Raw genomic sequence first — 17,820 nt, forward strand, 5'->3', positions numbered from 1 at the left:
ATCTCCATCAGGACAGAGGCCCTGTTTTATAACTCAGTAAACTACAATGTCCTATGTTCAAATCACCCCTACCACCGCAATGGCTGGCTCTCCTAGGGGGCTTTTCACTGTCAGGCACTGTGCTGGGCACTTAACATGTAGTGGCTCACCAAATCCTCAAAACCACCAAAATAACTGAATTTTGCCGCAACTGACTTTAACCACTAATATTATCTAGGAAATAGCTCTCCAAATACAGCTAAGTCTGATGGACCGTAAGTATGTCCCTCAAAAATATCTGTCTGAAAAAGACATTTTTTGTTTATTTTTTAGATAGGGTCTTGCTCTGTTGCCCAGTGCAGTGGTGTGATCATAGCTTGCTGCAGCCTCAAACTTCTGGGCTCAAGTGATCCTCTTGCCTTATTAGCCTCTTAAGTAGCTAGTAGTATAGGAACATGCTAAAACGTGTGTTAATTTTTAAATTTTTTGTAAAAACAGTGTCTTGCTATATTGCCCAGGCTGGTCTTGGGACTCCTGGCCTCAAGCACCTCTCTCACCATAGCCTCCCAAAATGCTGGGATTACAGGCATGAGCCACTGTGCCTGGCTGAAGAAGACATCCTTGAGATAACCAGGAAATCTGAATATGGACTGGGAATTACATGCTATTTAGAAATCACTGTTCATTCTGCTAGGTGAAATTATGGCATGGTGGCTAAGAAAGTCAATGTGGATTTCCTTCTGTATTAATCCATTTACTCTCACAAAGGAAAGTGAGGTAACTTATGCTTTAAAAACTGGTGTAATGAAAGGAAAACCACTGGAAATAATAGATGTACAATAACAAAGCACAAAAAAACAAAATTACAATTAAAACAAAATCCTAGATTGAAGGAACTATAACTAAGCTTAAAATTTAGCTTTCCTGACTGCGCATGGTGGCTCACACCTGTAATCCCAACTCTTCGAGAGACCAAGGCAGGTGGATAGCTTGAGTCCAGGAGTTTGAAACCAGCCTGAGCAACATGGCAAAACCCTCTCTCTACAAAAAAATACAAAAATTAGCTGAGCCTAGTGGTGTGCACCTGTAGTCTCAGCTACTTGGGAGGCTGAGGTGGGAAGATTGCTTGAGACTGGTAGGTTGAGGCTTCAGTAAGCCATCATGCCACTGTACTCCAGCTTGGGAGACAGAGCAAGACCCTGTCTCAAAAATAATAAATAAATAAACAAACAAACAAATAAATAAAATTTAGCATTCCTGGGATTTATAATCCTTTCAGTAAAATAACTAAAAATCCCCCAACATTCTGGTGAGGGAAAGCAGCCCAGTACAACACTGCCCATTGAATGACAAAGACACTAGTAGTCGTGGGGAAGAGAAGGAATTTGGGTGTGTCTTCCCAGGGTCACTGATGACAAGTCACTATCATGACATGCTTGGCAGAATCCAGGGCCTGGGAGGGCCACTGCCGTGCTGGCCAGCACATGTCTAGGACACAACAAAAGGGCTTTTCCACATGTCCGTTTGCCAAGGATAAAAAAAGTACTAGCTCATTCTGTCCTGGTGACAGCTCGTTACAGAGCAAACTCCAGAAACCTTCAAAAAGAATAACCACCCTTCCCTGAACACAGGCCCTGCCCGCCACTTTGGGCCCCTGGACACTGCCATCTGCTCTTACTTACCTGACAAGTGTGACACAGAAGCATCTGCCTTTTGAAACCTGTTTTCAGTTTGATTTGTATTATCCTGAAGGGTAGCCTTCTTCAGCAACTGGTAGGCTTCTGTTTCTATTGATTAAAGAAAAACACAGAAATACCACATTTTTTACTGCCCAGAAAGCAGCTTTTAAAATTCTTCCTATGAGATGAACACTTCTCAAATGCATGCAAATTATTATTTTTTGAACTGTCACGTTTTAGACATTCTAAAAATAAAAACAATTTAGTTGAAACCAGGTTTCAAGACTCAAAGACAAGTTGTATGAGTTTATTTGAGGCAGCCAAATTCTAGTCTGTGGGTCTGTGGATAGGTTCACCATCACAGTAAAACAGTTTCACTTCCCTCTGGGCCTTGTAGAGGAATGAACCAGAATGAACCAGAAAAGAAAGCAAGCCTTCCTAGGTTGCCAGGTCACTCAGAAACTCTCTTTGCTCTGGCTCTTGGGCTCTCACACTCAAGTGCAGGGGCTCTGGGACAGGGCTGGGGGAATGGGGAGAGGGTCAGGAAGGGTGGTGACAGCTGGATGAGTTCAGAGTCCCACAGCTGAGGAAATCTAACCAAGTCTTGCCACGGGGAAGGAGCGAGAACGGGTTTGCAGAGAGCAAAGCCAGGCGTCCACAGGGATCAGCGGCAGCCTGCACATGCTCATGTTCATAGGATGCTCTTGGACATGCAGTGCTTCTAATGGCATCTGCTATAAGTGAAATTGGGGAAGACTGTTGGGAAAAACAGTAAACAAAAATACATAAAGAACCTGAGTGACACAACCTTCCCCATTACTCTAAATTTCAAGAGCACCCAGATGAAATGCAGGATGAAGAATCAGAGTTTCAGCACAAACATAACAAAACAGCATCCATGTCTACATCTTCAATGTAACACAAAAGGAGTCCCACTGTCAATGCCAGGGGCTGGCAACAGGTTGGATTCCTGCTTTCGCTGGCTTCATTTAAGGACTTAACCATGAGACCCTATTACTGGATTAAAACTACCATCACACTGAAGAATAAAAATACAACTTACCTTGCCCTACTGAAAATCAGTCAAGATAAAAATGAGTACTTAAAATGAACATTATACTTTGGAATATTAAATACTATATAATTAAAATACATACAGATCAGGGATTCTTCGCTCTGAAGATAATAAATTCTAAGGCAACACTTTTTTAACATTGCTGGATTGTGAAATCAGTTTAGGTCACTGAAACCAGTATTTTGAAAAATCTAATAAAGAAAACGTCAGAAACAGTGCATACAGAGGGGAAAGTGCTGTTTTGTGTAATGTGTGTGTGTGGGGGGTGGGGGGGCGCTGGGGTGAAAGTGTTTCCTGGTGAGGCTGGTCGCACTGTCCTAGGATGGCTCCAATGGGATGGTGTCGTGATGCCCTTCGGCTAATCCTAATATCCGTGTTACTTCAAATACACTGTAAGGTAACTGTGAAAGAGGGACAATATTAATAAAATCAAAGACAGAGTGTCTGAATTTCTAAAGGTAAGAAATCAGTGTAAAAGAGGTAAAAATGCCCTGTTTTGTTTTTATTTTATAAAAATCAACCAAAAAGTTTTTCAGCTCTCAGGATACAACTCCAGATCTTAATGACCCCATGTTATTTCTACATTCAATTAAACTTATTTCGTCAAGGAAAAGAGAGCAAAGATGGGAACTTAAAAAAAAAAGGAGCAGCTTCTTGATAAACAAAGCCTCCTGGCCACTGGAAGCTGGAGCTGTGCACTGCAAATTCATTTCTCCATTGTCGGAAGGCAAATCACTTGACTCCAGTGAGACGGCGCTCCTGCTTCTCAGAAACCAGGAAAACGTGTCACTGGCAATCAGAAGGGGATTTCTGTGAGAAGTATCAAGCTAGTAGTCCTGAGGTAATTTCATATTTGGGGGGGATTAAGCATTCTGCCCAAACAGAAGAAGGGCTGATAGTATTACTGGTTTGAGGTTAGCAAGGGAGGAAACTGCCAATGTGAAGTGAAATCACTTCTAGCAACAAGGCACCATTCTGATACTCTGGAAAAGACGAGCCCTTTCTATGCTCCACACTTTCCATCTGGTCCCCCTCCCTTCCTTCCTGAAGAGTGCGAGCTCAGGAGCTTTTGGCTAACCACCCATCCTGAGATGGCTCACTCTCCTGCTCCATTCAACCAGAGCCCACCACTTCCCAATCACCTCACTGGTGTTTCATCCTTAAGCCTCTGTGGCCCTTCTCCAAGCAGAGTCACCGAAGCCCACCTGGGCAGTTTTTATTTGGGATGCAGCTGCCCTGACCTGAGTCATAAAGGACTGGCAAGATCAGGCTGAGGACTGCTGGGCACATGTCTCACTCCCAATCCCAGTGCGCACTCTCTCCAATGGTTTAAAGGCAAAGTGAAGTTTAAAAGGTACAAAGATGAAGTGCATTCACCTAGAGGAATGACACTCACTGAGGCAGGACCACAGATGTCAAAGCAGGAGAGGGCAGAGAGCCTAGCACTGTTGCCGCCCAACCGAGGATCAGATGCACCAGAGCTGGAGTCGCTCTCCCTATGCATCACCCCCCTATTAAGTCAGAATTGTTGCACAAAACTATTTATGAAAGTCTGAGAGATGATCTACATAGGAAAAACAAAATTAATAAGGGTTGGTTAAAACAAATTAGAAGTGGTTAAAGGATACATAGTCTGCATAGAACAAGGTCGGAGTAGGGAAGGAAAGTTCAGGTATTGCAAACAGACTGGACAGGATGGGCATTGCGGATGCAGATGCCTCTGGGGCCAAGCAAGTACCTCCAAGAAGTGACTATGGCCAGGCAGGAACAGCAGGAAGCGCCTGCCCTGTAGCAGGCAAGGAGGCACATGACTTGTCCATAGAGCACAGCTGCTCCTTGGCTCCAGCCAATTGCTGCCTGGTGGGAAGGTGGGCCTGGTCTTGCCAGACTTCTGCCTTTTCTTTCTTCTTTTTAAAAATAAAACACTGCACAGACAAAACAGAACATATTTGTAGCCTCGAAACTAGATGGTAGTGAGCAACTTTTTGTGTTCACTGAAAGTGGTACAAGAACACTTAGGGAAAAACTGCAGCCAAATAATACAAGCTAGATATCAGGAAAAGCTTTCTTGTTGAAAGGGTTGTTGGAACATGTTATCCAGGGAGGATGCATCAGCTGTATGAAGATTTTTAAGGGGCTGTCTGTATCAAATAGACCAGGTTTCAGACCCTGGAGGCAAGAGTGTATTTTTTTTTAGGAGTTCTCAAACAAATCAGACATCCTCCTGAAACAGCCCAGAAGACTTGGCCGGGACGCTAGTTTCATGAAGCAAGAGTGTAAAGCTATGGATGTGAGGTTTGTGGTAATTCAGGCCCAGGATTTTTTAGAAGAAACACAGTGATGAACCAAGCAGTTAAAAGCTCCATTTTGTTGCTGCTCTGCAAATTTATAGTTATTAAATGAATGAACAAATAAAGGAGCAAAAGTAACGAATCAAGAAGTTCAAGTTAGTCTGTTACAAACAAGGTAGGGACAAAGTCAATATATTTCCAAGGGAAAAAGATTTTTGTTTTCTCAGCTGCAAGTAAACTGTAAGTCTGAAAATTTGAGGATTGGGTGTTTGCTTTAATGGTTTCACTTTCTAGCCTGACTTAGAAATCCAGGGAAACACTTCCTCCCATTAGTAAAGTTAAACTCTCAGAAAATACTGAGTAGTGAAAATGTTTAATTAGACAAACATTTCTAAAGAATACAATCATTTTCAGATGGAATGTTCTGATACACACAGAAACAAACACGCATGCTCAAGCTTTCAGTTCTGAATCTTTGTTCAAGCATTGATTATATATTCAAATCTGTGTCAAGACTTAGTTTCAAAAGTAGAAAATATAGTAGTTCAAAATGTAAGGCAAGGCAAGGAGGGGCATCCCATGCAGTCTACAGCTCCAGAAGGTGAAAATCTATCCTTGTCTATTAACTCTTGACTGATGACATGAGATAAATGTATTTTCCCTTACTTTGTTACATAAGCTGCCTGAACCCAATCATCTATCTTTCTGCAAAGTGCTGAAGGATCGCTGAGACTGTTTTTTTTTTTTTCTTTTTGATATGCGTTTTGTGTCTGGAAAATAGAAACAGCTACAGAAAGAAAGTGAAAACATGCTGAATAAAGAGGTGGGAGAGAGATGATGCTGAGGAGAGGAGAAAGAAAAAGCCTCAACTTCTTATCTGTTTTCCTCTTTTATATGCAAATGTACACCTGCTAAAATACTTCTAAATCTACAAATAAAAAGAAAATATCTGATGAACAAGTGCTTTTAACACCCCATTACAAGAGCCAGACAAACACATGGTTCACCAGTTTCTAAGGGGTGTCTTGGAGGCAGGGAATCTGCCCATTGCTTTTGCAGAAATCCTTAATGAAAAAAAGAGTTGGGCTCGGAGAAAAAATAACAAAGGGAGATGCAAACAATACTATCACTACGGCTAAAAAACCGACCTTGAACTGACAGAGAACTGGGCATGTTTGAGTAAGGAAGGATAATTGCTATTTCTATATGAAGTTAAAACAAAATCTGAAAAATATTCTCTGTCCACTGAGTTTCTCAGTATTGTTACTTTTCACATATTTCTACACCTACGTGTTTTTTCAAATTGTACTACGTGTGTTGCTGACACTGCAAACTCGGTCATTTTTGCAAAATAAAATAAAAATTGTGAGATATGTTTCTTAAGTTACTTCAAAAGATAAATATTAACACTGAGAATCCAGAAATCATTTGCCTAGTAATCTACTTAAATAAAAATAAGGGCCGGGCGGGGTGGCTCACGCCTGTAATCCCAGCACTTAGGGAGGCTGAGGCAGGTGGATCACTTGAGGTCGGGAGTTCGAGACCAGCCTGACCAAAATGGAGAAACTGTAACTACACCATTGCATGGTGGCACATGTCTGTAGTCCCAGCTACTTGGGAGGCTGAGGCAGCAGAAAAGCTTGAACCCGGGAGGCGGAGGTTGCGGTGAGCCAAGATCGTGCCATTGCACTCTAGCCTGGGCAACAAGAATGAAACTCCATCTCAAAAAAAATAAATAAATAATAAGGAAATAGGGCCGGGCACAGTGGCTCACACCTGTAATCCCAGCACTTTCGGAGGCTGAGATGGGCGGATCACTTGAGGTCAGGAGTTTAAGACCAGCCTGACCAAGATGGTGAAACCCTGTCTCTACTATAAATACAAAAATATAAAAATTAGCTGGGCACAGTGGCAGGCACCTGTAATCCCAGCTACTCAGGAGGTTGAGGCACGAGAATCACTTGAACCTGGGAGGTGGAGATTGCAGTGAGCCGAGATCACATCACTGAACTCCAGCCTGGGTAAGAGAGCAAGACTCTGTCTCTGAAAAAAAAAAAAAAAAAGAGATAGAGAGAGAGAGAAAATAGGAAATGGCTGCTTTCGCAATTCTGAAAATACAAAAAAAAGGATTTTTTTTTTTTAAAGGCAGGAAGATACACAAGTTTGGGTCCATAACCAGAATCACTTTTCATGTCCCGACTTTCTGCAATCAACTCCACTCCACCTGTATAGACCTGGGCCTGCAAATTCCATTGTCAAGGTTGCTCTCTGCACTCTCCGGAAGAGGGCCGATGCATGAGAAGAGACCCACCTAATTCACATGAGTTGTCTGGCACTGCTTCAGAAAATAGAGATTTATGTCATAGTCCTAATTTCTATGGGTCAACTCAACAATTAAACCTGAAAACAAATTCCAGGCTTGAAACTGACCTTTAACTGACATTCCCCAAATGAGCTGAAACACTTTCGCTTGCCATTTAACACTGTTCAGTCGTGAGAGGTGAATTTTCAACTCTCAACCTCATGACACCTTTAACTTTTCAACTTGAGTAATCCTGGTCAGAAAGCTGTATTTTATTGATATAAATAGCTTTTTAAAAAACAGTATATTTTAGCCCTTTGTACGCAATGATTTATTTAATGAGAGAAATTAGAAATGGCAATATTATCTTTACCATTATTTATGATAGGTGCAGGAATAATTAATATAGAAGATGAACTGGATGCTAAAAATGTAAAATATGAAGAAGTCCATCCTCATTCCCTGTAGTTGGTTGAATAGTGTTGTTCCCCTCAACCCGACAAACTCATGTCCTCCCAGAACCTCAGAATGTGACCTTATTTGGAAATAGGTTCTTTACAGACATATTAGTTAAGGTTCCCGAGATGAAATCATTCTGCATTTACCGTGGGCCCTAAATCCCATTTCTGATGTTCTTCTAAGAACAGCAGACACAAAGACACAGAAGAGAAGGCCAAGTGAAGACAGAGGCAGAGACGGGGCTTATACTCCCACAAGCCAGGAGCCACCAGCTAGTGCCTTCAGAGGCAAGGGCCCTGCTGATGCCTAGATTTCAGACTTCTAGCTCTCAGAACTGTGAGAGAGTGCATTTCTGTTGTTTTAAGTTTGTGATTCTTTGTTACAACAGCCCTAGGAAAATAATACACTCCAACCCCTGATTTTATTAAAATATTTAAAGCTCGATTTCGTCTTTCAGAGTCTTCTGTGTAAAATAAGGGTGCTTTACAACAGGACCTATAAGGGTTCTTTTGAACTGAGACCCCTGCTCCATAGTTCTCAAACCTAAGAAGTTACCTGGATGTGTTACAAAGTACTTATGCCTGGGAGCCACTCCCAGAGGTTCAGAAATAATTGCACAAGGGTGTGGCTGGGGCATGGGTATGTTCTAAAACTCTACATGGGATTCTACCATGAGCCACTGGGGAGAATTTCTCCTGGCATTTATGAGTTCATCTCCTTGAAGGTAGAAGCATCCAGTCCAGAAGATCCATCAGAAAGATACCTTTCATCCTTTAATGACCAGGTTAAATAAACAGCACTGTCCTGCAATATAATGAGGACTGTTTTGCTATGGCAAGTAGCAGGGAACAGGCTCCATGGGTGAAGCCCCAGCAGGCTGAGCCCTGGCACAGAGACAGGGCCATGTGGACTTTCAATGGACAATCCAGCAACATATGGCGGTTCCCCTGGTTTGGCACAAGCTGGGGGTTTCCTGTCCCAGGCACAACCGGTAACATGTCTTGACTGATTCTTGTCAGGAAAGTGCTTCTGGGGCAGGACAGGTGAAGCACATTCTCGGTAAAGCCTCAGTAGTAGTGGTGTTATGCCACTGTGCTTTGGGAGCCCAAAGTCATCACTGCAGTCTTTCCTCCCAGGATAAATCCAGTCACCAGTGACAACCTAGCCACTGTATCTTTCCAGCCCTTTTCTGAATTGATGTAAAACTCAAGCAATCACATTTTGGGAAGCACTGCCTAGAACTCCAAGTGGCACCCTCCAAATCTAAGCTGACCTCCTGGAAAGATTCTAAATGGATGTCTTAGGAAATATGCAAGGAAATATTACCTTGCATATTTCAGCTTGCCAAAGAATATCCATGAGGAATGGCACAGTCAGGCAACCACTTTCAACACAGCTTGACCAAGAGAATTGGTGTCAAAAGAACGACAGGCTGAATGGACATTCTTAGAGGCTTAATCCTCTTGAGATAAAAGCTGAGAGCCCTTTTCACATGGAGCTTAAGGAGACTAGTTTTGCCAGGATGGGCACGTGGGGTGGGAAAAGTACTGGTGGAATGAATGATTGAAAGAGATAGTATTCTGTCCTGAATCAACAAGCATTTAAGAAAATTCCTTAATATCCCCATTTTTATTCATTTGACAAATTAAGTGCCCACTCTGTGCCAGATACTGTGCTAGGTTCTGTATTTTTATGACATTTAGCATAGCTGCATCATCTGCTAAAATTAAAACTCACTTAATGCTGAAAGGTAAATTTAGTGTGAATACAAACAAAATTGTCAATGTGGGAAATTTTCACTTTGGGGATATAAGTAGTTCAAAAGGCAGACTTTCTCTCCCAATCTAGATAAGCATCACTTTGCTCATGGCCTGAGTGTTTCAGGCAAACTAACCTGTATATTAGGTCAGGAAGTATTTCAGGGAAACCGACCTCCCAGCAGCCCAGCTGGGCTCAGGTTTGCCCCACTTTATAAAAGGCCTACCTCTTGGGATGAGGTGCATTTGAAAATCCTTGCATGCTGCCCACCTCTCCAGGCCTAACCCAAGTGAAAGGAAAGGCAAGCTTTGTTTATCATTGCTCTCAGAAGCAGAGCCCATCTTCTGTTATGATGTACACTGATGTTTAATTGATCCGGACATCTTGATGCAGCTGTCTTTTTGGTAAAATAAAAGAGGCAGGGTAGGCCGGGCGTGGTGGCTCACACCTGTAATCCCAGCACTTTGGGAGGCCAAGGTGGGTGGATATCTTGAGGCTAGGATTCAAGACCAGCCTGGCCAACAGGGCAAAACCATCTCTATTAAGAATACAAATTTAGCCGGGCATGGTGGAACGTGCCTGTAATCCCAGCTACTCAGGAGGCTGTGGCACGAGAATCGCTTGAACCTGGGAGGCAGAGGTTGCACTGAGCCGAGATCGTGCCACTGCACTCCAGCCTGGGTGATGAAGTGAGACTCTGTCTCAAAACAAATAAACAAATAAATAATAAAAAAATAAAATAAAATAATAAAATAAATAAAAGAGGCAGGGCAGTGAAACGGAAGGAGTTCAAGGGCCCAAATCCCAAAGTCTAAGTTTAATTCAAGATCTAACACACTAGCAACATGGCCTTGAGCAGGACACCTTTCTAAGTTTCTCTTTGACCACTTGCAGGGTGAGTACAATGTTTACCCTATAAGACTGTTGTGAAGGTTAGAGATGAGGGAGGCTCAGTGAGGGCAGGGATCCCATCTTTTGTGGTTCCTGGTATCCCAGGATTCAGCCCATGTAAAAGTATTAATTAATTAATATAATTAAGGATTTTATATATAATTATATGATATATAATATATATTGTATCAATACATCTAATTATATAGTACTTATTATATACAGAAAACCATACATTTATAGATACAAAAATTCATCTTTGATTTCCACCTGGATTCTTCAGTGAACAACAACTAGACTAATAAAAGGGGTAGAATATATTCACAACAACAGATCATACAGGCTATGGAATACTGACTCTGTGTTTGTGGGTGGGGCATCGGTGTGTGCCCAGGAGGGTTTGTATGTAAATCTAAACACAGAAAACTCGCATGCTCCATAATAATGATTAACAAAGCAGATGCCTTCAAAGTGACAGCAGACTCTTTAAGGAGGAGCCTCAGCCAAGATGACCTCCATTTTGGGGTGATAAGCAAATGAGAAAGGGAAATGAGATGAGAATGCTGGCACACTGGATTCTATTAGCACAGAGGAAGAAGCACAGTCCCTTGGCATTAGAAGGAATGTCAGGGGTCACAGAGGCAATAATTCCTTCCACGATGCCTCTTTTAGAGAGCCACAGGGCCAGGCAAGGTGGCTCATGCCTACAATCCCAGAACTTTGGAAGGCCAAAGCGGGCAGACTGCTTGAGCTCGGGAGTTTGAGACCAGCCTGGGAAACATGGTGAAACCCCATCCTATAACAAATATAAAAATTAGCCAGGCATGGTGACACACGCCTGTAGTCCCAGCTACTTGGGAGGCTGAGGAAGGAAGATCACTTGAGCCCAGGAGACAGAGGCTGCAACAAGCTGTGAGCACAACAATGTACTCCAGCCTGGGCGACAGAGCAAGACCCTGACCCTGTCTCAAAAAAAAAAAAAGTCATGGTTCCTGCCATGGTTCAAGCACTCACACCTGGAAGATACTGAACTTGGTTTTGCTGAAATGAAGAGCTAGAAAGTTGTTTTGTTACTGAGCTACGCTCTATAATTAAGCTCGATAAATATTCTGCCTGGTATATGGCAGCTCCTCAAATATTTAAAAAACTACTGTGCCCTTCTCAGGCTAAACATCCCCAGGACCCCCTCATTCTGATAAAGATATGACTTCACAGCTTCCCACCCCCAACCTCCCGTGACTTCCCAGATTTCACCTCAGCCATGTCTTCTCTTATACTTCTCTTATACTTCTTCTGAAATGGCTGAAAAGCAAATAAAGACACACAGAAGGATCCCACACTGAAGAATAGCACTTCTGGGCGCCTAAAGTTACTACTGTAACCTTCTCATCAATTCAAGGAACAGCTGTAACAAACAGCTGTCAGTCATAACATCTGGGTGTAGTTACACTAAAGCAGCCCAAAGTTTCCTTATAAAGCAATCTCACGTACAAGAGAGCTTCCCACAAAATGAAACCACAGAAAAATGTTGAAGATAATTTTAGTGTATTGAGGAAACTGGTGCCCCCATTGGACTCACTGCTTTCAAAAGTGTTCCACATATATGTGTGTATGTTTCACAAAGCATGTTTCACAGAACATTAATTCTGTTGGCTGTTAACAGGAAAAATTCCATTTTCAAATAAACGATAAGTTATCTGAAACTCTAGGATCACAATTTTAAAAATTCCTTTGCTGAAAGTCTTCTCCAAGCCTTCACTATGTTTCTATGCATTATGCATACTGCAGAGAGAGAGAAGGATCATGCAGGGCTTGGCAACAAAATATGTATTAATTGATGTATTTTCTGGGTGGAGCACTGCAAATAACACATTTTGGAAAATGCTGCATTAGCTCATCAATACTTGTGGGGCAGCACACACATCAGGGGAGGTCTGCCGCCTGGTGATCAGGTGCCCGGCAACGTCTTCCACTGTGAGCAAGTAAGGGTTACTAAGGGCACACAGGTCCCCCCAGGCAGAGATGTCTGGGCCTTGACCAATGAGATCTTCAGGAATACTTCAGCAGCTATTTCGGATATTTCTCTATGGATTTTCTCATGGGACTAAGTGGAAGTTGGAAAAGTATCATCAAACTCTTCTTGAGATTCCTTTTTGATAAGGTAACCATCCTTCTGGATTTGAATCTCAATTGTGTTCTCAAGTGGCAATTTCTTGCAGAAACTAACGTAGCAGTACTACCGGGAAGCACTGTCTTGCAGGCATTGCAGCAGCACTGTACTTGTGTGGGTCTTGGTTCCAAGTGGCTACCACAACTCAAGGAAGGTATGCAGGTCCACAAGAACAGACTGAAAGTGTCCACTCTTCCGGGGGCTCATCTCACAATGGCACTTTCTGTGATGCTGCATCCCCATTCTCTCTACTTCTGTTCTTCTTTGAGTTTGCTTTGTGAGGCTCCTCATAGCTGGTTTGGAAATGCTGGGGCTTGTGGGGGCCAGCACAGAAGACCAAGAACACTAATAATGTTCACATGAATGTTATTATATATCACAGATAAAACTGAGTGTCTAGTATCTGCTTGGCACTTTCACAAATGATTTCATTTAAACTTTAAGACAATCCTATTGGGCAGTATGTCTGCTTTCCCAATACAGAGACTCAGAGAGGGTAGAGAAACAGAGCAAGGAGTAAAAGAGCTGACACTGAAGGCTGGTTCCAAAGCCCCAGTCCAATTGCTACATTTCCTTACCCTTCAGGGGACAGTCTCTGGAATATTTCTTTTCTTTGAAATATTCTAGAAGGAATGCAGCCCATACAAACACAACCAGCATGTACTCAGACAAACAGGACACTCCAACAAAACTATTAAAAAGAGGCAGACAGACTCTATCTTAAATTAAACTACGTACTTGCTTTACTCTAACAAATGCAAAATCTCCAAACAGTTATGCCAAAGTCACAAACATTTAATAAAGGGATGATGGTCAAGAACTTAAGAGATCAAAGTAGCAGCAATGATGGATAAAGCAACAGTATTAGTAGTGCCAAGGTGCGTGAGGCCCTCAAACATGAATTTCATGGGAGGTCCCTGGGTGGGGAGAGTACACTGGCAAGGACAGAACAGTTAACACCTTAACAAAGTATATGGCTTTGCTAAGTTTTTTAAAAAATTTCCAAAGTTTTTTTTTTTAATGCCTAATATTTTGGCACAAAATAGGTACAACGTTTTTTTTTTTTTTAACTGCCAACTATTGATGGATCAATGGCAGGTTGTTGGAATTACAATTTCTTTTAAAATCTTTTTCTTTTTTTTTGAGACAGAGTCTCGCTCTGTCCCCCAGGCTACAGTGCAGTGGCGCAATCTCTGCTCACTGCAAGCTCCGCCTCCTGGGTTCCCGCCACTCTCTTGCCTCAGCCTCCCAAGTAGCTGGGACTACAGGTGCCCGCCACCACGCCCGGCTAATTTTTTGTATTTTTAGTAGATATGGAGTTTCACCATGTTAGCCAGGATGGTCTCGATCTCCTGACCTTGTAATCCACCCACCTCGGCTTCCCAAAGTGCTGGGATTACAGGCGTGAGCCACTGCACCCGGCCTTTCTTTTAAAGTCTTAATGGCAAATAACCCAGGTTGCTTCTAGCCATATTGCACTTCTTTCTGCATAAGGGAGGATTTGAAACCCTGGTACTTAATTATCCATTTTCTTATAAAGAAAGTATATAACAAAATACATTTGCATTAACTTTGGGGAGAGTCAACTACTCCCAGCAAGGGATGATTGTAAAGAATACTGAAAAGAGAAGAAAGAATGAACAACAAGGTAATTTCCTGGTTTCTCCTCAATAATCCTTTATAATTTTAACTGAAATAAATTCAGAGGCCATTAGATACTTCTCTATCCAAAAGTAAATGCAAGGGAAAAGTATCCAAATGACTTCTTGGTTATCTGTAGTTTGGGATCATCTACATTTCTATTAATAAAAATAACAGGGAGCCATACCAGAGTTTTCAGAAAATGCAGACTAAAAACACAATAAATATATCATTGGGGAAAATGTTTAAAATAAAAAAACTCTGCATTTTAGAGTAAAATATTATCTGAATGCATAAATATATACAATAATTGCTCTACCATAAACTCCTTTTTCAAAACCAGAGTTCATCACAAAAACATGAGTTTAAAAAATTAATCATGCCAGGAATTGCACTGCCATAAAAGCAGGCCATTCTTTTCTGCTTATAAACAACAACAAAACTACCACATATGCACATGCATGCCTCAGTACCTTGGTGCAATGGTGTATTTACTTGTATAAATATTTAAAGTCAGACCTTTGAATTTATAATGAAGTAGTACACCACTTTACAAAATAAGGTACTAGTAAATTCAGATGTATGACAAATAGAACTCTGTACAGAATACTAATTGCTGCTGTTGCTATTCTAAAAAGAAAAAAAATAATATCATTCAGATTCCACCTAAACAAGCCTAATACATGTGCCGAAATCTTAATAGATCAAGATGAAGCCTGATTGGTGCAATTTTTAAATTATCAGACAGGCTTTGTAACTGAGGCAAACACAAGCTTCCTATCTGGCATTTTTTTTTTTTATTATCTGCTTATTTTAATATACATATTCAATTACCACAGGAAAGAAAGAGTAAAATCAGAAACATCTATAGTTTGCTATGTAATGACTGGGTGTTCCCCAGGGAGATGGACCTTTTCACACAGACGCAGGTGCTGAAAGGGTACATGATAGAGGATGTTACAGGTGTAAATACATAACATGGTGATAAAGAATTCAATAGACACGGTGATTTTCCACCTTAGTTTATGTTAACAAAAGTATATACGTTCTGCTCTTAGGATTAATCTCCTGCTCCAGCATGCAGTAGCTGAATACATGTGCTCTTAGTGGGGTCCACAAACCACTGACCCAAAATGTTCTGATTATATAATAATGTTAAATCTTGTGTCTGAAACTCTTAGGCAACCATAGCTTTACCTGTGATTGGGATATCTGCAGCCATGTTTTCTTTCTTGCTCTTGTCTCCACAGCCATTTGAAACTTCTAAAAATTGAATGCATAATAATAAAAATGTATTTCAAAGTTAAGGAATAGATCCTTTGGGTGTTTAACTGCCATTACTTTTTTTTTTTTTTTTTTTTGAGACGGAGTCTTGCTCTGTCGCCCGGGCTGGAGTGCAGTGGCCTGATCTCAGCTCACTGCAAGCTCCGCCTCCCGGGTTTACGCCATTCTCCTGCCTCAGCCTCCCGAGTAGCTGGGACTACAGGCGCCCGCCACCTCGCCCAGCTACTTTTTGTTTTTGTATTTTTTAGTAGAGACGGGGTTTTACCGTGTTAGCCAGGATGGTCTCGATCTCCTGACCTCGTGATCCGCCCGTCTCGGCCTCCCAAAGTGCTGGGATTACAGGCTTGAGCCACCGTGCCCGGCCAATTGCCATTACTTTTATGTTCAATTTTTTTTTTTTTTTGGTTAATGTATTTCTTGTCTGAAATAATACTGTTCCTAAAAGGAAATCTATTCTAAAATTAAGGTATCTCATAAATAAAAATTTAAAAATTAAATTAAGGTGCCACTATGTTGCTTTCACGCAAAATAATTAGGCCTGACATCTATCAAATTTGGGTGGGACATAAAATAAGTGAGTCTCACATCCTGCACATGTACATCAACTCGAGCAATTCCTGAGGAATTCGTAACTGTCTTGGAAAACCATTAAAGCAGTTAAATGGCATGTCTTAGCAGTAGTGCTAAAATAATCACAGTTTCTGGGTGCTCAAAATTGGTTATTAAATTTGGGGGGCATAAATTCATTGATTCTTAATCAACTGTTTAGACACTGGTAAGGTTCTATTATAATTAAAAGGAATGTTTACAATTATGAGTAAATTCTATTAAGTGATATCAACAACTTCACAGTACTTTATGGAATCATCTTCATCTTTGTGGGATCAAAATCATCTACTGCCAAGCAATTAGTTTTGTTAAGATTTCATAACTTCTGAATACTTATTTTATTAGAAATAAATTCCCTAGAACGACAGACTTACAGTTAGATTTCCCATTCTTGTTAGACTAAAGGAGAACATAAGTATTTATTGGAAGGTGGTATAAAACAAATAATACATTATGCATATTAAAATCAGAGGTATTCACTAGTCAGTGATATTCTACAGGTATACCTTGAGAAAGATGATGATGACCCTGAATGCCTTTTTGCTATGGACACACACTTCAACAATAGTTACCTTGTTCCCTTGTAGGAACGTTGTTGAGCCATACAGCAGATTTGGCTTCCTTTATTCCACTATTGTCATTCAGAATAGACGTCAAGCTGCAAGATGATTCACTACTGTGAATAGCTGACCTATGGCCACACTCTTCTGTAGGGGCTTTTCTCAATAATGCTGTTGCCTACAGTGTTTCAAAAAAAGCACAAAGAAATAAAAACAAACTGTAGCCACATTCCTCTTGGACTCAAAGACATAGCCTTCAAATATAATTTTAAGTTAAGCTTTACTTAGGATTTGTTTCCTATATTTAAATGAAATTAAAATGTCAAGATAAAATAACACCAGGTTATTTTCTATTATAATCTAATTCTTTACAAGTTACCCTCAAAATAATACACTTTTTGAGGGCTGAATCTTACGTAATGCAGAAATGTTCTTCTGCTTGTTAAGTATGTATATGAAACCTGACCACCTCTGTTAATCTGGGCAGGTTTATCCTCCCTTTGATATATACAAAAGGCAGAGAGCCTCAGACCTCCTTTCTGAAGGAAAAAATTATTCTTTCATTACATGAATCCTATTTTCTAGGCATGCCAGACAGAATTACTTTGAACTGAGAAAAAGATCTGGAAAGATGTGACCCTGCCATATCCCCGTCCTCCTCAAAATGACCCATGAACTTCCCCTAAATAGGAAGATTGCAGAAAAATTTGTGGCTGAAGAGAATGCACTGAGCAGAAAGATAACTGCCCTTATTCTAAATTCCAGTCTTCAATCAAGTACTAAGATGGTCTACACTTTGCCTGTAAGTTGTCTGGGGATCTGGGGAAACTCACCTACCACACTGCCTATCTTTTCTCAAAGGCATTGTCTTACTTATAATACCTCATGTGTCCTGAGCAAGGAGGAAGACATAGGTTTTTATCAGAGCCAACTTTAGAGGTGGAGAAAAAGGGGCAATTCACAGGGCCTGGGTTACTAGCCATGTCTCTTGATTTTCAGGTCAGTACTTTCCCCTAAGAAATAGAAATATGCTGGCAACAAGAGTTAAACTTTTAGTAGGAAACCACTGGTCACATTATCCCGCTGCCAGACTGTATGTTTCTCTCATTTCCTATTGATAGG

At 41.1% G+C, this 17,820-nt stretch overlaps 1 protein-coding gene across 38 annotated transcripts in view; it reads right to left on the minus strand.

Moving 5' to 3' along the window:
- Positions 1-17,820, minus strand: part of KIZ (kizuna centrosomal protein) — a 133,040-nt gene that overhangs the window by 28,499 nt on the left and 86,721 nt on the right. For 17 of the 38 annotated variants that reach the window (XR_012419087.1, XR_012419082.1, XR_012419088.1 and 14 more), the window contains 3 exons: positions 16,711-16,876; positions 15,443-15,508; positions 1,662-1,766 (listed from right to left, as the gene is read on the minus strand). Coding sequence is in view for 23 of the 38 variants with exons in the window: in XM_065522701.2 (XP_065378773.1) it covers positions 1,662-1,766; positions 15,443-15,508; positions 16,711-16,876 (337 nt within the window). In the remaining 15 variants the exon portion in view is untranslated. Of the gene's footprint in view, positions 1-1,661; positions 1,767-4,471; positions 4,659-11,964; positions 12,950-15,442; positions 15,509-16,710; positions 16,877-17,820 lie in introns of those variants that run through there. The other 21 variants (XR_012419089.1, XR_012419090.1, XR_012419086.1 and 18 more) reach the window with 3 other exon arrangements.

Source organism: Macaca fascicularis, chromosome 10, assembly GCF_037993035.2.
Source record: "Macaca fascicularis isolate 582-1 chromosome 10, T2T-MFA8v1.1".
Lineage (NCBI taxonomy): Eukaryota > Metazoa > Chordata > Mammalia > Primates > Cercopithecidae > Macaca > Macaca fascicularis.